We start from the raw sequence: 20,204 nt of genomic DNA, 5'->3' as shown, positions 1-20,204 counted from the left end.
GATCTGCTTCCTCTGTAACAGAACCAACAGGAGCGCAACTGGCAGCACTGTGTACTGTCTTCGAGGTGGGGTGTCATTGTTGACCAGTAGAAATGAATCACCAGCAGCTGGACGGTAGCAGGTGAAGTGCATCTTCTCTAGCAGGCAGCCCCCACATTGCTCTGGGTCTGGAGGTTTGATGGCATGCCAGGCCCCATTAGCAGGGCTGCAAACAACACCAAGGAGGGCATAAACCAGCTCATTCCTCCAGCGAAGGCTATGCAGTGTGATTTAGGAGGCTGCAAGTGCTACGATGTCAAACAGGAATCCACTGACAGCTTGTGCTGCTGCTGATGGATGCTGGAGCCTGTATTTTAGCTTCAATAACAACTTTCACTAATGGTGCTGGCACGAAGGCTCAGCAAGGAGGAGGGAAGTGGCAAGTGTCCAGGGTGAAAAAAAGTTCACAATTACAGTGGGAAAGGGCACCGTGTCCCTCGTGCTGGCCATGGAAATGCAGAAGGCAGGGCTGAAAAGGGCTTCAGGAGGGCATCAAGTCATCTCCTACTCCAGGAGGGCACAGCTCTACCCAGAGCACTTCTGGCAGACATCTGCTTATCTTATTTTTAAACTCCTCCAGTGATGGGGCTGCCACAATCTCCCCAAGGAATCTGTTCCAGTGTTTCACTGCCTTCACGGTTAGAAGGTTTTCTCATGTCCAGCACAAACCACCTCTGCGGCAATTAAAGCCCAAAGCGTCATGGCTTCTCCAGAGAGAGAAGTGAGACGGATGGATAAAGGGGAATGTAAGCCTGCTTGTTCGTTCGTTTTCCATGTTTGTTTTATTCCCAGTCAAAAGACGGAGAGTTTATTTCTTGAAGGAGATATTATCTCCTGCAACATACAACTCAGAAAAGTATCTATTTTTAAAAGTGAAACATAAGGGTTACATAAATGCTCAGGAAACCAGTAATGAGAAACAGGGTCTTCACTTTGTGGGCTCTGTCTCCTACAACAGCTAATTTCCTTGCACCTCCGAGCCGACCAGGGCTGCCTGCAGGGCATCAGCACAAGGAGGCTCTGCTCGCTGCTCCCCACGCCAGCGCAGCACTGGTGGGCCCTGCGTCCCCCCACACCTGCAGCGTCTGATGAACATGTCAAAGGAATGGTCAGAAACGCTGAACCTGATTATTTTGTTCCTTTCTGCTCTCTTAAAACAGCACTGGACACAGCAGGCCAGACCATCCGCTCTGCTGACTGGCTGGAAAAAGCAGATACCACAGATAACACACACCGCGGCACGTTCCTCGCTGCTGTGGGTGTGAAGCAGCACCTCCCTGCCCAGAGATGGATGGAGCCACGGGGGCGAGGGCTGCCCGCACAGGGATGCACCGCAGGGCCGCGGGAGCAGTGGCAGCCCACAAACCCCAAAGGTCCCCGCTTTCAGGCAGGGCAGGCGGTGAGGGCGCTGGCACAAGAAACTCCTCCAGCCTGGGAGCACCAGCCAGGCGCAACTTTGGGGAATGGGGCTGTTATTGATGTGACCAGTGTGGGATGAAGCACGGCCTTTCTAGGGCTCACCTGCAGCCTGGGGCTGCCAGCTCTGGCCAGTGCTGCCAGGCACGGTGGGCTCAGGGCATGCAGGAACCAGTCTGCGTACAAATGCGAACCAGTACTTGTGCATGCTGGAGCTGGTGCCTCAAGCAGCTGGTGCCTGCAGGAGCTGGTGCCCAGGGAGCCGGTGCCCGGGGAGCCGGTGCCCAGAGGAGCAGGTACCCGGTGCCCAGAGGAGCCGGTGCCCGGTGCCCAGAGGAGCCGGTGCCCGGGCCACTGGTGCCCGGCGCACGCAGGAGTGGTGCCTGGCGGCCACAGGAGCTCCTGCCGGGGGAGCCGGTGCCCGGCGCACGCAGGAGGCGGTGCCCGGTGCACGAAGGAGCCGGTGCCCGGTGCGAGGAGCGGGCGGTGCGCGGGCGCGCAGCGGGCGGTGCGCGGGCGCGCAGGCGGGGCGCGCAGGGGGCGGGGCGCGGGCGCGGGGCCGGGGCCGGTGCGGGGGCCGCGCGGCGGGGCCGCGGGGGGCGGCGGGGCCATGCGGAGCCCGGGCTGAGGCGCCGCGGCCGCCCCTCGCCATGAAGCGGCAGAACCTGCGGACGGCCGCGCTCATCCTCTGCATCTTCTCCTACCTGCTGGTGGGCGCCGCCGTCTTCGATGCGCTGGAGTCGGAGGCGGAGAGCGGCCGCAAGCGGCTGCTGGAGCAGAAGCGCGGGGAGCTGCGGAGGAAGTACCGCTTCTCCGCCGACGACTACCGGGAGCTGGAGCGGCTGGTGCTGCAGGCCGAGCCGCACCGCGCCGGGCGCCAGTGGAAGTTCGCCGGCTCCTTCTACTTCGCCATCACGGTTATCACCACCATCGGTGAGTGCTGGCATCCCGGCGTGCGTCCTGCGCCCTGCCATCCCCGCATCCCTGCACCCCATCACCTCCACATCCCTGCACTCCATCATCCCGACATCCCTGTATCCCTCTATCCCCACATCCCTGCACCCCATCACCTCCACACCTACAGAATCACAGAATCATTAAGGTTGGAAAAGACCTCTAGGATCATCAAGTCCAACTGTCAAACCCCCGTATCCCTCCGTCCCCACACCTCTGCATCTCGACAACCTCCCACACTTCCATCACCTCCGGGTGCCCCGGGACAGCCCGGGGCAATTGCCTGCATGGGAGAGGCAGGTCTTGCCCTTGCAAGGCGGGGACCCCGAGCTGACCCAGTGCCCAGCGGTGGGAGAGGTAATCCACAGGCAGGCTGGTGGCCAGCTGGTTCTGGGGGATGCTGGGGGTGCTGCTATGGCTGGGGCCACAAAACGTGACGTGCACATTGTCCCAGCGAGGCAGCAGCACCTGGAGCTTCTGCAGGCACCTTTGGGGCAGGCAGCTGCAGAAGTTGGTAGGGGTGTAGGAGGGCAGAGGTGTGAGCCACGTCTGTCCTCTGTGCGGTGTAGCCAGCAAGCCAGGCTGAAGAGCTGGGCAAGAACTGTTGGATTCTTTGCCAGCTCAAAACTGGCTGTGTTGTTTGGCTGTGCAAGACCTGCTTCAGGGTGCCAAGACAGCCACCGGACACCGAACCTCGCTCTGCCTGCATGGGAACCTGCAGAGACATGGGTGTCAACTAGCTTGGAGAGGAGTGCTTGAGTCACATTAAACCCCCATGTAGACATACTTACCTGTACTAGAGCCCAGCCTTGGTTCACCCTCTTCAGTTTTGCAAGAATGAAACTAAATTGAATGAGGATTGCCTTAATTCTACTTGAGATTAGCCACATGGGAGTTTAGCATTGTTTAATTAATTCACTTTTATTAATCCATGCACCCTGAGCATCGCATGGGGGTAGACAGGTGTGGGATCCTGTGCCTATGTCATTGCTTGTGCTGGGATTTCAATCAGCAGGAGTGTTTTGGAGACAGGAACCCCGAGGCCAAATTCTGCCCTTCCACACCCAGCAGCCACCTCCTCGTCTGTAGGGTGGGGCTCAGCCTTACGGAGGGGCTGGGGCTGGGTGAAATATGTCTGGTAGCCGAAAGCATCATCCCGCGGGACAGGGGCTGGTGGGATCACCTGTGCTGCTTTACCAGGGGACAAGAGGTGGCGGAGGGGCAGGTACCCCCCCGCCCTGGTGGGCTCCATGTGCCCCCACGAGATGTGGCGTGGGGTTTGTGCAGCTGGCAACACACGTGGCCAGCAAACAGCGATGGGCTCAGGGCGTAGTTAGTGTCAGGCCCCAGCTGGAGGGGAGGATGAATGGCTTCAGTGAAAATCTCCGTCATCTTGTGACAAGTTATAGCTTCATTTACATTATTTTTCTGTTGACTGTGACAAACAATTGCTACGCTTATCACACACCCCATGCAATAAATAATTTCAGCCCAGGTGCCATATTTCTAAAACACTGGCACATCAGTTCTCTTTATATGGGGCTGTGCTCCGAGTCTCAGTTTTAATGTTAATGTAGCTGTGTTTACTCTTTCTAATTCCCTTTGTCATTTTGAAAGCATCAGTCAAATGCTTTTTCAGCAGTCTCTTAGGGTACAACAACTGTTTTTCCACTTACTGCTCTCTGGATCATTATATTTACCTCCTCATTGCTGTCATTGTATTATCTTGTAGCCTAGGACCTGATAATTGGACTCTGTTATAAAGCTCGGATCTGACCTGGCGTTCTTTGCCACTGCAGTCTCATGTCTGCTCTGTATTCTGTGAAATGTGGCATGCGGGCATTAAGTTTATAATTTTTGATTGCGTGGGTTTCTGAACAGACAGAGCAACCAGAAACCAGTCCCTTCCTGCCTGCTTGCAGTTTGGAGCAGAGCACAGTCAAGGATAATGCTGACCTCAACCTCCCAGCCCTGTCCCATGGCAGGAGTTTCCTGGAGTGGGAGGTGTGCTTGGGAGCCTGGGACAACATAGTTACCATCCTCTGGTCTTCCCATCACCGCATGCTAACAGCTTCCCTAAGAGTCCTGGAAAGCCACTGGTAGCAGAGGCAGAAGTGAAGCCAAGTCACGGCTTTGAACAAGACTGAGAAATAACAAAGGGGCTTTTTCCTCCCATATCTTCATGTAAAAGTCATGTGGTTACTTGGAAAAAAGTGAAAATACAAATAGCTGTTTGCAAAAGGCCGCGCAGCAGCATGGGAAGGAGCCGGCACTGTTCTGCAGGTGCCTTCAGAAAAGAAGTTTCCAGCCCTGCTAATTTCTCATAGAAACTCAAAAGAAATGCTTGGATGCCTTTGGATGCCATTACTCCCTGCGCTGCGTGACTCCCTTGCACTTAGTCACTCATCCGCTTAGGTCAAAGGCCACCGATTTCTGTTAAGCTTCTATAATTAAGTGAGGCAGGCACAGAATTACTGGAGTCCGAAGATTACTCTGAATTACGACTCACAGTATAATTGTGTGTGTCTTTGACTCACAGCTCTGAAACTTGGAGCAAGGTGGGGAAATTAAGTCTCAGAAGGCGTTCAAGGAGAACCTCGTCCTCCTTGAGCTCCTTGTCCCCAGGACAAGGGCTGACAGGGCTGTGGTGGCATAAATACTTCCCTGAATTTAAAACAGCACAACCCCTCCTCCCCAAGGATCCAGCATTTCTTTACAGCTGAGTCTTAGTGACATTGGAGTAAATCTGAAGTTGCTCTGCAGAAGTCCCCCCAGACTTAGCTGCTCCTGCAGGAACTGGCCCTGTAGCACAGGGGCCCTATAGCTCCTATCCAACAGGCCATGCAGCAAATGGCCATACAGCTGAGAATCAAAGATGCATGTGACACTGGAGGGCTTAGGGGACAGGAGGGGCAGGAGCAGGTGCCAGAGGGAGGTGACAATGGCCCTGCCAGGACAGTTGTGGATGGGACTGGCTGGGTGCGTATCTTCACGCAGGGTGATCTGGTGCTGCCTCATCACCCTGTGGAGCCTCTGTCCTCCCTCACTGTGGGGATTCAGGTTACCCGGCAGACCCAGCATTGGCATGGCATCATTGTCTCTAAATGGCTTGTGTGAGCTGCAGAAGGCTTGCAGACCCCAATCCAGCTGTAGGGCTCCTCTTGGCCCCCATGATCTCATACAAGCTCAGGAGGATACCTTCTCTCTTTAGAGGCCAAATGAGGTTCTGCCCACATGACACTGCGGTGTGCCATCATCCCAAAGGATGCGGCATCCCGTGGCCCCATTAGCATTGCCTGCAGAGCTGTCACTGATTCATTTTCCATTCCCGCCCCCCCATTCACCTCTTGGTCCCAGGGAAGACTAGCTGGAAACCCCGTTGAGGGCCTGACACCTGCCTTTTCTCTTTCCTTTGCAGGCTATGGGCACGCTGCCCCAGGCACAGACGCCGGCAAAGTTTTCTGCATGTTCTATGCCATCCTGGGAATCCCCCTGACACTGGTCATGTTCCAGAGCCTGGGGGAGCGCATGAACACTGTCGTGCGGCTACTGCTCAAGAAGATCAAGAAATGTCTGGGCATGAGGACAACCAACGTCTCCATGGAGAACATGGTCCTAGTTGGCTTTCTGTCCTGCATGGGGACCCTGTGCATCGGTGCAGCAGCCTTCTCTTATTTTGAGGGCTGGACTTTCTTTCATGCTTACTACTACTGCTTCATAACCTTGACCACTATTGGCTTTGGAGACTTTGTGGCTCTGCAGAAGAATGAGGCTTTGCAAAAGAAGCCCCCGTACGTGGCTTTCAGCTTCATGTACATCCTGGTAGGCCTGACCGTCATCGGTGCCTTCCTCAACCTGGTGGTGCTGCGGTTTCTGACAATGAACTCGGAGGATGAGCGGCGGGATGCCGAAGAGCGAGCCTCACTGAGGAGAGCCCAGAACAACATCCACCTCAAGCCGAAAGCAGACAGCCAGAGCAGCAATGCTATTTTTCTCCCCGTGGAGGACAGGACAAGCCAGATGAACCTCATCCCGCTGATGCAGGAGGATGTGGAGAGGCAGCGGCGCCAGTTGGCCAACTCGGCGGCTGCGGTGCCCTCCTTCTGCACGTGCCTGTGCTACAGACCTCAGCTGTGCGGCAGCCCGGTACCCTCCCACCCGGAGACCCTGAGCTGCCACACCAACCCCGTGTATTACAACTCCATTTCCTACAAAATCGACGAGGTGTCCCTGAGCACACGGGGTCAGACCGGCTCTTCCCCAGGGAGCACTTTATCATCCAACAGCACTCGCTGCCGGCAACACCCCCGGCTGCGGAGGAAATCCATCTAAGGAGTGTGTGCTGAGCTGTACTCAGTGCTAGAGTCTTACTATGGTAAATTAAGAACAGAGATGTCAGGTCCTTCTTTTACCGCTCTCATTTCTTCTGTTCCTCTCCCCTTTCAGCTGGCAGCCAGCCCCATGCAGGGTCCAGCAGGAGCCTTTTAACCCTGTTGAGAATTAATCATTCCTTTTTGCAGGCATTGAGTGACATTGTTAGTTTTTCTTTGCTTTTTCCTCCCAAGTAGGTTCAAGCATTTGGGTCTGGCAAGAGGCCCCCCGATGTGAAGTCCAGCAAGCTGTAGGTTTGCTTTCCCACCTCCCTGCTCCCCAAACAGAGGCGTTGCTGCCCTCCCACCCTGCCTAACCTTTGCTGTGGCTGCTGCCAGCACATGCCTCTTGCTGAGAGCATATCAAAAGCAAAGCCTGTCTTAGTGAGCCCTGCAGGGTTGAAGATCTTTAAGTTGTCCCCCAGCAGCAGGTGCAGGTAAGTCAGTGCACACAGCAGGTTTGCAGCTGGTGGGTGGCCAGGAGGGGACAGGCGGCAGTCCTGCTGCTCAGCGCATGGGGACAGCTTCATGGCACTGCATCTCCCACTACCAGCCCTCCAGGTCTAAGCTCAGGCTTGCGGCTGGCTCAGTACTTTTGGAAGCTGGAGGTCCATGCACTTACCCACCAGCACACCTCACCTCACGGCTGGTAGGTCCTCCAGGCTGAGATGGCTGGTGAGATACTGCGTCCCATTTGCAGGGGAAGCTGAACTCCTCCAACCCATAGCCCTCCTCCGTGATGAGCCCAGACTGTGCTAAGGACACAGCCCCAGGGAGAGCCTCCCTGAGCCATGTATAGCCACCTGCAGAGGGTTTGTCCTTGCTGAGATCGGTAGCTAAAATCACCCTTTCCATCAGCACCTTTCCTCCAGCGGTCAGCCCAGCAAGCATGCCTGCTCCTCGCCTCCTCCCAGTCCCCATGAGCCATGGGTTTGTGCTCACTGCTGCTGGCGTTATCAGAGGTGGGGTGATCATATCTTGGTGTGTGTCCCCAGGTGGGATGCGGTACCTGCACAGCCCCACCCTGGTGCCCCCTGACATGGCCCATGTCCATCCTGCCTCATCTGCCAGAAAGCAGGACTGGGCTCTGACAGTGGTAGGAGCTCCATTTCCGTTTTTTCCTCAATAAAGGGGCATTTTCACTTATAGTTCTATCTAAAATACCCTCTGAGGGGGGATTTCCTGGAGGAGGATACCCTTCTTGTGGGGAAGGCATGCAGAGTGCCAGCATTGGGAAAGCCTCAGGGCAAGTTTTGCTCTCTCCTCTTTTTGTTCTGGGCAGTTTAATAAAAGGTGATTCCAGCTGGTGGTGGTTGGTTATTTGTCACAATGGGGAGCGGGGGGATGTGTGTGAGCCCTAAACCCCAGTACTCCACAGTTGCAGGAGTATGCCAGGGCTGGCTCCCCTGCCACAGAGTTGTGGGCAGTGTTTATATCCAGGGTTATTATCCCTGTGGATGTTCACTGGGATGTTTGGGCATTGAGGGTGGGGGTGGAGTGGCTGACTCAGAGCTAGGAAGCAGCTGGGTCTTGTTGCCCATCATGGGATGGTGTCTTTGCCCCCTGCACGGGGATGTCCTGGGCTCCTCCACCCTCCCTGGCCAGTGACCTTCATGTTTTCAATCTTTCCCGGTGCTTGGGCTTCCCTGGAGGCAGCTTTGGACTTTGAAGTCACCCCAAATCTGTGCAGGCTTGTTATGACTGGGTCTTTCTTGTTCCAGTCTCTAAAATGGCAGGGATTTGGGCTTTGAGACAGGTGATGACAAAGCAGGCAAGTACAGGGATAGGCAGGAGGTCTGATTGCTGGGGCCGGCTGGCAGAAGAGCAGAGCAGTGCATGCAGGGCAGGTCTGCTGGGGGGCTGCTGCGCTGCCTGGGTAGGTGAGGGGGGTCCCTTGCCTGGTGCGTTTATTTGGGGTGTGTTCTCTGGCATGCCTGCCTGCTCCCTGCCAGGTTCTCCACCCCACTGGAGGCAGAGGTAGGACTTTACACCCACTCTCGGGGTGTGATGTGGCCACAGTAGATCCATCCTCCCTGCACCCAGGCAGCAGGACTCTCATGCCAGATGCTTGGCCCTTCCCGGCCTCAGCCCATCCCCTTGTCCCACGTGTGGGCAGGGAAGGGACAGCGGCGGCAGGAGCACACGGGCGCAGGCCCACGCTGCGCGGCCTGGGGCGCTCAGGCAGGGAGGATGGCGCAGGTGCTGCTGGGCTGGCACGAGGGGCTGGTTTGCGAGACCTTCGCCTGGATGCTCCCCAGGGCCCTTCGGGCTGTGTGGCATCTCGCTGGCAGGAGGGCAGGGGGTGGACAGCTTCCCACCACCAAAATGCCCTGGCTGCAGTTCCCCCAGGTGCTCAGCAGCTGCATTGCTTAGCACCAGTGGCCCCAAATCTGGACCAGCTGTGTAAGCCTTGGTTTAAACAGACAGGGGGGAAGAGGGGGAGAGAAAGGAAGCTGTGAGCATTTAAAACAGGCTTAAAAATGAGGCTTTCATTGGCTTCTCAGCTCCTCAGTGGTGTCATTTCATGCTGATCCCACCAGCTCGGCCCTTTGTTGCCGTGTCCCATCTCCACCCACCCTCACCAAGGCTGTCACCCCGAGGCCTGGGTGTGCTGTGGTGCCCTTGCCATTAGAGCTGTGCAGCAGAGGGCCATCTCCCACCCTTTCAGTGTTGCACCTGGGACACCCTCTGAGTGGCCAGGAGGGAGCTGGCACCTCTCACCCTCCTTCCACTCTCGTTGAAGGAAGCAGCTCTTCAATTCATACACAAGTCAGAGCCCACATGGCATCGCCCTGGTGAAACCCACCTCTTCTGGAGCTGGAAGTGAGACAACCACAACCCGAAGGCTGAGCCAGCCTTGCACTCTCCCTCTGGATTCAGTGCAGCGCTGCCAGTGCTCAGTGGCTCCACGCTCGTGTCGCAGAGCCCACCCTGCAACAATGCAAAGGCAAAGCCCAGCATAAGCACCAGGGCTGACAGCGTGACGTCTGTACTCCAGAGCCTGTCTCGGGCGGAGGATGGAGCTGGTAATAAGCTGACGGCGCAGAAAGCAGGGCACCTGCTCGGGTTTATTGCTGCTTTTGTGCAGCCCAAGCTGCTAGGCAGCGCTGCTGGGGAGCTTAGTTGCTTAGTGACTGCCTGAGCCCCATCCTGCTTTTGGAGGCTGGTAGTGGTCTGAGGGTGGGAGATGCTGTTCATCCCAGCCATGCTGGGCTGGGCTGGGCTGTCCCAACCTCCCAGACACTTGCACCACTGGAGAAATCCTCATCCTCCTCTGTCCTCCACCACTGCTCCCCAGGGGGTGTAGCTGGGGTGGGTAGGTGGCTGGGTGGGGTCCTGCCCTGATGACCTGCGCTGGGATTTGGAGGCACGAGAAAAACCTTTAAGAAATTCTCAGTGAACTGGGACTTTGTGATCCCTTGTAATTCCCATGGGAAAAGGGCTTGCAGCAGCTCCCCAGGGAATGCTGCCTGTTGTTACCACCTCCTCCCACAGCAGGAGTCACACCAGAGCCCCCAAATGCTCCCAGCTCAAGGCCATCCAGGACCAGGCAGTAGCTGCACACCCAGTAACACCCATGGGTCTCCCTCCCTGAGGGTCCCCAGGCTCCTCCTGCACCCACACTGACTCTTGCTATTCCCAGCAGCCTGAGCCAGGGGTATTTTTTTCCTGCCAGCAGCACTTTCACCTCCAGGGTTTCTAAATCAACCTCGAATGGCCAGTGTTGACCATGAAGGGTCTTGGGAAGAAAACAGCAAGAGCAGAAGACTTTTGATTGATGTAGTGAGCAAAGTAAAAGCTGGGAGCAAGCTTAGCTCTGGGCCTGGAGCTACCCACTGCCAAATTACATCCGGAAATGGCACAGGGAAATGCAGGTTTGAAGCTGGGGTTGATTCAAGAGGGCCCTTCCACAGAGAGCACTGGGAAGGAGCCTGGGACAGTGCTGGGACACACCAGGCTGAGCTGCTCTCATGCCTGATAGGCAAAAGGAGAAGGGATGGGCCAGCTGAAATCTTGGGTTGAAGATAACGGTGGTGGCAACAGAGGGCAGATACTCCACAAAAAGCCTCCAACACACCATAGGAAAAAAAAGGTTTTATTATCACCATTTTCAACGTTTTCATTAGCTTAACACTGAATTGTAAATCACTCAATCATTACATATTGTCTGAATAAAACCTACAGACAGGAAAAAAGTACAGCAGAACCCTCTCCCAACTACAGATGAGCAGCCGGCAGCACACCAGCGCTGCCGGGACAGCATCCCACCTTCCACCCAAGGCAGCCCATGCACCTCAAGTGAGTCGCCACAGTGGCAAGCAGGCTGCCCGGCTCCATTGCCTGTGTTCCCTCCAGCTCCACAGAGATTACGTCTCACCAGATGATGTTAAAAACCTCCAAAAATGTTTGGAGAGGGTTACGGAGGCCAAAAAGAGCAGATCAGCTGCCCCCACTCCTATGAAAAGGCAAGAGGAGTGGTAGCAACCGCGTAGCGCCCCTGCAAAGCTATTGGTTTTTGTGGAGCAGTTAATGAAGTAAAAAGGTTTAACCCCATGAAAGCAGATTTCCCTACTGTGGCCAGGCCCCTGGGCCGTGGGGGTACAAGGCAGAGCGCCGGCACGCTGGTGCTGGGGAGGTGGGAGCGTGGATGTGCTGGGGGTGGCGGCTCCATCCCCAAGCAGAGGCCAGCTCTGCAGCACCGCCCCGGGGCTCCCCGCAGGCAGTGTGGGATGGATGCCTCAGTGCAAAGAGATGCTTCGGGCAGCCTCAGTCCCCTCGGGTTGGAATAAGGCCTCATATCAAGAGGGAAGGGAGAACCCATGTAGGGAGCAGCGGCTGCAGGGGAAAGCAAAGGTAACCTGGAAGAAAGCTCGCTGGGAGCTGCCCTTTCCCTGGCCAGCACAGAGGCAGCTCCCTCCCTGTCCCTGCCTTCTCCTGGCCATCTGTATGGTACATCACGTCTGCGTGAGCTGCAGAGCCCCTGCAGAAGAGACCTAGCTCCTACCAAGGACAGGAAAGGAAGCGGCCCCTGTGGTCTGACTCCGGACTGCCACAAAACATGGGCAGGACAGCAGCATCCCGCAGGCCATGGCAGTGCTGCGGGAGGGGGTCTCAGGTGAGGCACAGCATCCCCAGGACGCCCTTTCCACCTGGCGCAGGGAGCAGCCTGCAGCTCGCAGGAGGAAGGCAAGCCCAGGGCGGTGAAGCTAGGGGAACATGCCTTAGATTCACTCTACAAACCTTGCTCTTCCTTGCTCCAAAAACAGCCAAAACCAGCTCCAGGTCAAGGAGGTGGAATCACCAAAGCAGAGACCAGTGAGCAGCACTGGATAAGGAGCAGCAGCCCTAAAAGAAAAACTGCTGCATGATTTAAAGTTCCAGGCTGGTGTTGAGTGGGAGCTGGAGCCCCAGTGGGCAGCTATCCCAATCTGTGGTGCACAAGCAACTACAAATATCTAGCTCCTGGAAAGCTTGCGGGCAGTGCTTCAGCAGAAGATTGCCTCGATTCTTCCCTTGGGTTGCTCCTGCCCCCAGCATCACTCAGTGAGCAGAGCTCACTGCTGCACACACGCTGCGTGCGCCCACATGGCCTCTCTGCAAGACAAAGCCCTTTCCTTCCTATGCAAGGGGGGCTCAAGCGCATGAGGTGCCCAGCGTGCAGTGTAAATGCAAAGGCTGTCTACTGACCCAGAGAGTGGGGTTTAACAATATAGCTTTGGTTGCCATTTTAGCTACTGGAAAGTCATGAAGGGAAAATTGTTAGGTCGTAGTCTCTGTTTGCTGGTGCTCTGTAAAGGGCTGGTCCTGGCTCCTTCTCAGTTTCAGCTGCTAAAGTGCAAAGAACCAAATGCTACAAGAAACTCTCCTCGGTTCCTCCTCTCCACCAGGACAAGAGCAGCTACCAAAAGGAAGGGAGGGCAGAAGGGTGTCTACACCATGAGAAGAGCTTGAGGTTCCCCAGGAGCGAGTCTGATGCTGCTGCCGTGGGTGAGCGGCTGGGGCTAGGGATGGACGTGCCGGCTGCTTGGTCACTGGGACGTTGGCCACTGAGCAGAGATGAGTCTGGCAGTGTGAGTTTAGGACTCATTAGCCACATTTTGAGAACACCTAATCACTTGCAAACTCCCTGGGGAATTACCACGTTTACAGGCGCACACTGGAAAGCCAGGCAGACCATCAGATACATGCAGGGCGCAGCAGGAGCGCAGCTCTGGGTCTCTGCCATGCGGGCTTCACAAATGTCCCACAGACTTGGCTGCTGGGTCTTGTGTGGACAAAGTACTCATACGAGGGAATGAGACACTGACTGCACAACCAGCCAGTCCCTTCAGAGGGATTTCACCTCCCTAAGGGAACCTGGCATTTTCCAAAGCATTACTGTGTGCTGTGTGCCTGTATACATTCGTACAGACACACACACATAGACATCCACAAACATACACGCCTTGGCAGGTGTGCACTGGGGTAAATATGAAAAGGCTTTCACTGATCATCCGCTTTTCTAAATGTTTGACTCAAACTCGGTAGCTGCAATTTCATTTTAGATGCTCGCTCCAGGTCTCAATATGCCCTGGACCTCTCTACTGATGGCACTTTGCATTTACATGGCTCTTTTCCTTCCCAAAGCATTTCACAAAAACCCATGAATTACTTCATCATTCACTGGGGCTCCCAGCACCACTGAGCCAGTGGCCTACTGTCCACATAGCCAGTGGACTGGCAATCTTGAGAACAACATGAGGATTATTTCTAGGGGAAATGCTGTGAGAAGCCCACAGGCAATGAACTGGGATGCTGTTTTGAAGTTGTTTTATTTTATCCACTGCACCAGTGATAGAGCTACCTTAAAATCCAATATCCTGATTCTGCCACTTTGGAAAAACCTTTAGATGAGCCCAGCATTATCTAACTTCCGAAGAATGGCACAGAACAGCCTGTCCCTGTTTTACACGTTAGTCCCCCGTGATCCTCTGCAAAGGTGCAATCTCTCTGCCTTGGGTGGAATTTTCTAACGAAATGGACAAATACCATCTATGAAATGGACAAAATAACCCACAAAGCCTTTAAAGAAGAGCAGCTCAATCTGCTGCTCTGAAAAAAACCTCCCTTTAGCTTGCCCCTGGTATCTCGAGGAAAACAGGCAGCTGTCAGGCAGAACTTGTGGCCCCAGAGTGCAAAGTCTTTTTTGCTTTATCAGGGCTACAGTGGCAGTGGGAACCATTCTCATCGAGTTACAAATACTAGATAGCCTAAGAAAAACAGGGAGATTGAAACAGTCATGAAGTTTATATTCAAACTATTTTTACCTCTGTAGTATGAAGTCACCTACAGCTGTTTCATTCTTCACCTAAGAGAGATTTCATGTCGATGGGCACATATACTCACAGAGAAGTCTATAGGATGAATATATCTCACAAGGCAACAGCCCAGTCTGTTTTTTACAATCAAAGTTAAGATGGATCTTTTTCAAAAGTGATGTCATTGAGATTGAAGACAATTATAAACTGTATCAACAATATGTACTACAGCCTGCAAGTCACAATCTGTGCACACCAAATGGAATATATTATTGCTTGTTAGCCTATTAGACTTTCTTTATAAAAAGATTTTTATACAGAGTACAGGATTATGACAAAACTAGCTAAGTAGTTTTCATCTTGAAAATACAACATCAATTCTTTCAACAAAGGCTTGAATAGTAGCTGAGAGTTAACGAACGATAACAAATATTTACTAATAATTTTATGGCCAGTTTAAACAGAATTTCTTATAGGACTCTTTTCTGGTGTTTATTTACATATGCCTCTTTTCTTTTGGAAAAAAGTTGATAAAATATAACAAGGAACATAGAAATAAAAAGAATGAGTAAACTTCATACCAAGAACGTTGAACATTTTTGAAAACACTAAATTATGTTATCTGTTAAAAAACATACATCATTTTGTCTTTAAAGAAAAATATTTTCCCTGTTTTAAAATATTACCAACAGCATGTAATAAACTAACTTAAAATGAGTTTCATAAAAAAGTTGTCTTGCTGTCTAAACATTACTAAACATGCTTAGGTTGAGATTCTGTTAACTGCCTCAACATCTTAAAAATAGCTCCTTTACAGGAACTTGTGATATTCGTACTCCAGAAGACCTGCAAATTTAGAACAGTACATTGATAAAGGATCCGGTAGCTAGAAACAATAAATATATTTTTTCATTCAAAGCAAATAATTCTGCAATGTCCTTTGAAACAATCCATGGCCAAGAAGTTGGGATGTACTTGGCTAATCAAGAAAGTTACCTGGCCCTTACCCCGCCCGTGGACACAAACACCCACGCGCAGTGCCCAAGGGATGCTCCAGCCTGCCCTCGTGGCTTCGGCTGCAGGATGAGGACCCATGGGTGGAACTGCAGAGCGAGGACCTTGTGTTGGCTCTGTGGCATCCCAGCTGTGTTGGGGCAAAGGGGAAGCAACACCAGGAGACTGGGAAAATATCACTTTTTTTTTTGTCTGAACAAACGAGGACTAACCACGGCCATGGCTGCATTTTGCTCAGACCACAAAGAGGACAAAGCCGCGTGCAAGGCGTGGTTTCAGTGCTCTGCTCTCCCTGTGTGCCGGGGACTCCCACTGGGGAGAGATCATTCTGCTCTCAGCATCAGGATTTCTTGTTTTCCATGGTAATAGTAATGCAGGTAACATTTAGGGACCGGCTCTCCATTTGTTTTTAGCAAGCAATCCTCCCATAACTATTAAAATGTAGTATTTCATGCACAGGGAACAGGGAAACAACCCTGAGCTGGGCAGGTATTTATCTCTCCTCAGTTTCATCCCCCTTCATTGCACGCAGAGCAAAAATACTATGAAGCTTTTTTTTTTTTTTTTTTTTTGAAGTCTCCTGCTCTTCCTCTCTCCTCCCCTCCCTGACTATAACTAACAGCTAGCCTCAGACACAGGAAAAAACTCAGTCAGGACTTGCAAATGGGACCACAGTTTAGTTTTCAGCTGCTCATCGCTCCAGCAAACTGCTACTTTTTACATGACCACACTGACAATCCCAACTGTCGTATCACATCACCTTAGACAGAAACTGGCAAGTCAAATCTGATGGGGGAAGAAAAGGTTAGGCTTTATAAAAATAAGCTACTCCAAGCCTGAGACTTGCTTTGAATGCTCTACTGGGAGTCTTCAAATTGATGGATAACTAGATTACTTCTTTTTTAACTATAATACACCATGGTCAGTGCAGGAATCAGAGGCATGAGTGATGCAAGGATTTAGACTGTAGGGTACCGTGCAACGATCCTGGCCTCACTCTGCACCCCACGGGCACTCTCCGAAGGGTTCCTGTGAGTCTGCTGTATGAAGGAAGATCGTCTGCACTTGCCAGTTCGCGTGACTTTGCTGTGCGTGGCAGCCAGGGGTTGCAACGTTCGCTTATTGGGGAGAAACAGGACTCGGAAGTGAGTAGGAACAAAAGTGAGAACCACTGGACTACAATCAACCATGTAAAAAATGCAGAAGAAAACAGGACGGAGCAGACTGTTAAAACTGCCTCCAAATTTCAGAATCTGAGATGTTAACAAAAATAGCATAAGTAGAAGTGTAACTTTTTCTTTTTTTTACTGTGACAGTAACCTTTTAGCATGATTAAAAACATACGGAAGATAGTCCTCAGTGTGAAGTAGTCCTATTGTAACTAAACCGATCATCACTGAGCTTGCAGAGCTTTTGAGGGCAGGATAGAGACACACGTTGCATTTGCCAGGCATACAGGAACTGAGTTTTTCAACAGACAGTCATCAAACAAAGTTTTCTGGAGGAATATTTTTGGCATATATAGTCTCCTACTCCTCATTAAAGACTGCAGAAATGTTGCATTCGTCTTATTGGACATGGGAAAACCATGACTATCTAGCTATTACTGGTAGATAATGTCCAAACTAAGTACCAATATAAAGTTTTCAGCATAACTTAAGACAGAAGCCCTGTTATTCTGCTGCCAGGTCTGGCATGTACCTGGAGCCTCCCACGGTCCTTTTAAAGACATAGTTATTAAAAGATCCAGTGCTACAAACCACTAAATCTACCTAATCTATTCTAGTTCATACACATATTGTACAATATTGCCTAGTACTCACTACATACCAAGAGGAAAAGATGCTGACTTGAATTACAGTAAATGTGCTTTTTTTAAAAAATAAAAATAAAAGAGCGCCACAACATAGTTTGACCAGCATGCAATAAACTTTCTTCAGCTAATATATAGAAATTGTCTAATACGATTAGAAAAAATAATTAGTGAGAGGCCAGAGACGTATTTGATCAAGGAAATCAAGAGATTTATCTGAAATGTTGAGGCTTTTGCCACTGAAGACTCAAAAAACTATTCATTCTATGTCCCTTCTCCTCCTCCCCTCTCCTTTATATTATATCATTTTTTACAGAGATTATTGTAAGGCCTATTATTTTTTCATCTATCCTGTAATGTATTTCAAAATAATTTAAAATGCCATAGACAAGCTAGGACCAAAAGCAACTGCTTTTACCATCCACTCAACACTCATGCTTTTATTCTAACAAAGCTGAGGTCCACATGCAGAAATAAATGTTCAGTATGCCTCTACGACAGGTCAAGAATCTGCTCATTCCGGAACGTGACATGGGACCTTCACTTTTAAATCACAAAGTAAAACATCTCCAAAAGCTTACTCTGAGACAGCAGTCATCATATCCTCATTAAGAATCACGACAAAACCTAGCGAAAACAGGTCGATCCACAGAAAATCTTTGGAGATTCTCTGTGATTCTGGATAAGTTTTCAATTGTCTGAAGCATCTAGCGCACTTACTCCAGCACATGACTGCTGACAACGGCCGCTGTAGCTCGGCAGGTCAGGGAACGTGCTTTACTGGCTTAACCTACAAGACGCGTTTACACTTAGTGTTGCACTTTAATTAACAAAATATACATGCTGTGACCACTGCATCTTCAGATTCCTCACCCACTACCTCTCCATACTTTGGGGATTGCATCTCCTCTTGCAGGACACTTGACAGTGTTTGAGTACTACCGAGACTGCCTAAAGCACCTTTCCCTCCACAAGGAAGGTTACATGCTCTCCAGCACCTTCCTGTCAGATGGCAAACTGAGGTTTCTTTCTTTTACGCCCCTGGAAACCTCAATCTCCTCTCCTGTGGCAGAATAAAACAGTCCTGTTTCAGGTCAGTCCATAGCACAACAGGAAGGGCAGCATCTCCAGCTGATATGTACCAGTACAAAGGAGATGGAAGAAAAGCAGGAGATAGAAGACATCATGCCTGAAGGATGCACAGCAACAAGTAAGGGAGTCAGGAAATTGCAGAACGTTGTATCTGACAATACAAAACATAACTCAAGCTGCAAGTCTGATATTCAGCTCCCACTTCCAGTGGTTTTTTTCTGAGCAAAATTGCAGTTAATTAGCCTGCTAAACTCGAACTCTGTTCAAACTGTCTGGTCTAAGTAGGCGCTACTTATTCTCCCACCAAGTACGCTTCATCAGCAGTGTTAGACAAGTAATGCAGTAAAGACACTTGCTGGTAATTTGGCACAGTTTGAAAACACAGCAATGACAGTGTTACATTTAACATGACTCAGTGATGTCGAACTGATTCTAAAGAGAGTTGCAGGTTTCTTTCTTTTTCTTCCCTTCAAGAAGAAAGGCCTTATAAAAAACCCCAATGCTTCCCCTGAAACGTTCTGCTTCTGCTCTCTTTAGGTCTGATATCAGCCTCTGAATTTTTCAGGTACTTTCTCATGAAAGAATCTGTATTAGAAATTTCCAAGATGCACAGTTAAGAAAAATACCTTCCTTACTCCCCCCAAATGCTTTCAAATGCTGCAACTTTCCAGGGTTACTACTGATCTGAAACAAGGATCCAAGAATGACAGCGAGAGAAGTGAAACAAGAGGTGTATGTCTAATTTGACAACTAGGACTCATGCCCCACGGCACCTCCTCCTCGGACGGAGAGGGCACAGTGCCCTCCCCCTCATCTTCTGTCTAAGGTCACTGGTTTATCCTCCTCTTCCAGCTCCACAAGAACTGATTGAACATGCATTGCGCTTGAGGTCAGAGTTCCAGCAAACAAAACCTTGACAGCATGTTTAAAAAACAAAAGCAGTGTCCCCTTCCTTACTCACTAAGACCTGTCACAGCAGGGTCCCACTGTGCTCTCGAGGGAGAGCTGTGAGGACTGACGCAGGAGTGGGCCTGTAGTGGGATCTACCATTGAGGAGGTTGGGAAGAGCTTGTACCAGCCGATTGCTAAAGTTGACAAATCCAGTTCTTCCAGGAGAACCCTGGCAACTCCCATGAAGTGCTTGCGTTCCATGCGTCCATAGTTTCCCCAGACTATCACCTTAGGAACAAGAGAAGGGAGCACAGTTAATCCTCCAACTTGCACACTTGCTTGGGAAGCACAAGTCTGGTCAACCCTTCTTTTCACTCATCCAACTTCCTAGGGCTTTACTACAGTCCGAGAAGAGCAGAAAGGTTTACACTACCAAGAGGTGACGTGAAGCTCTGGCTGATGATTTTTTTTTTTTTTTTTTAAGCACCATTTTACAAATCCTAATGTTATCAGAAATTTTTGTTCTCCCCCCATGCAACAGAGGTGAACGCACGTGTGGATGCGACACCATACTGCTGTTCTACCCGCTGGTCAGGGCCAGCGCGGGCACAAAGTATCCCTGGAGCTGCAGCTCCAACACCTGCATGTAAAAACTGGTCCTGGCACAGTAACGGGCCTTGGACGCAACAAAAGGTGGCCTTTGGGAAAGGGGCAGGAAGGGCTCCTCATCTGGAAAAATACACCAACAAAAAAAAGGACGGGCAATAGCTTAGGTCAAGATCCAACAGTTTGAGGAAAAGAGCACGTCTTCTGCATTCGGAGCTCGTGACACAGGGCAGATGGTGACGAGGCACAGCTACTCACCTGGAGAAAGGGCAGGAGCTGAGTGCTGGCAAGTGGGACCGGTGACGTAAGGGGCACACATGGAGTGGCATGCAGGGGAAGCAGAACAGACTGCCGAGAAAGGCTTGCAGACGCAGAGGAAAGTCTAATGAAAGAGAGCTGGCAGACGAGCAGGGAAAGCTGAATCACACTTACGACATGATGGAGACCAGTGGGTGGAACAACAGATGTAGTGAGGGTCATGGGCTTAGGCATGCTGGAGGTCTGCATGTGACCAGTGGCCCTATGTGGCTCAAGACAAAGGTGACGACTGACTCCAGAGCGAGTCCATGTTCTGAAGAGGAAAGGATGAGTACGATGGGTTATGATGGTGACTAGTGATCTCTGGCTAATCCTGACACCTTCTTTCCCTAGGCTCTGAACCACAATTTTCTGTAAAATGAGGCAGGAGAGACAACGAATGTGAATTAAAAG

The 20,204-nt window shown here is 51.4% G+C and overlaps 2 protein-coding genes across 2 annotated transcripts in view; one reads left to right on the top strand and one right to left on the bottom strand.

The window, feature by feature from the left end:
• The first annotated feature begins 2,043 nt into the window (after positions 1-2,043).
• On the top strand, positions 2,044-8,084 carry KCNK15 (potassium two pore domain channel subfamily K member 15). The gene is made up of 2 exons (XM_075108888.1): positions 2,044-2,388; positions 5,828-8,084. Exons 1-2 carry the CDS (start codon positions 2,106-2,108, stop codon positions 6,739-6,741), a joined length of 1,197 nt encoding a protein of 398 aa, XP_074964989.1. The 5' UTR covers positions 2,044-2,105; the 3' UTR covers positions 6,742-8,084.
• Positions 8,085-10,856: 2,772 nt separating this feature from the next.
• Positions 10,857-20,204, bottom strand: part of RIMS4 (regulating synaptic membrane exocytosis 4) — a 61,477-nt gene continuing 52,129 nt past the window's right edge. Inside the window, exon 6 of the mRNA XM_075108337.1 lies at positions 10,857-19,175. Coding sequence (XP_074964438.1) covers positions 18,957-19,175 — 219 coding nt within the window. The 3' untranslated portion in view covers positions 10,857-18,956. The remainder of the gene's footprint in view (positions 19,176-20,204) is intronic.

This window comes from Phalacrocorax aristotelis, chromosome 13, assembly GCF_949628215.1.
Source record: "Phalacrocorax aristotelis chromosome 13, bGulAri2.1, whole genome shotgun sequence".
NCBI classification, from domain to species: domain Eukaryota; kingdom Metazoa; phylum Chordata; class Aves; order Suliformes; family Phalacrocoracidae; genus Phalacrocorax; species Phalacrocorax aristotelis.
The sequence above is the reverse complement of the archived record's forward strand: the minus strand, read 5'-3'. Positions and strand labels throughout refer to the sequence as shown.

Excerpts from the sequence above, each read along its gene's own strand:
- KCNK15 (XM_075108888.1), top strand. The coding sequence starts at position 2,106 with ATGAAGCGGCAGAACCTGCGGACGGCCGCGCTCATCCTCTGCATCTTC. Across the intron at positions 2,389-5,827 it reads CACGGTTATCACCACCATCG|GCTATGGGCACGCTGCCCCA; the intron begins GTGAGTGCTGGC and ends TTTCCTTTGCAG.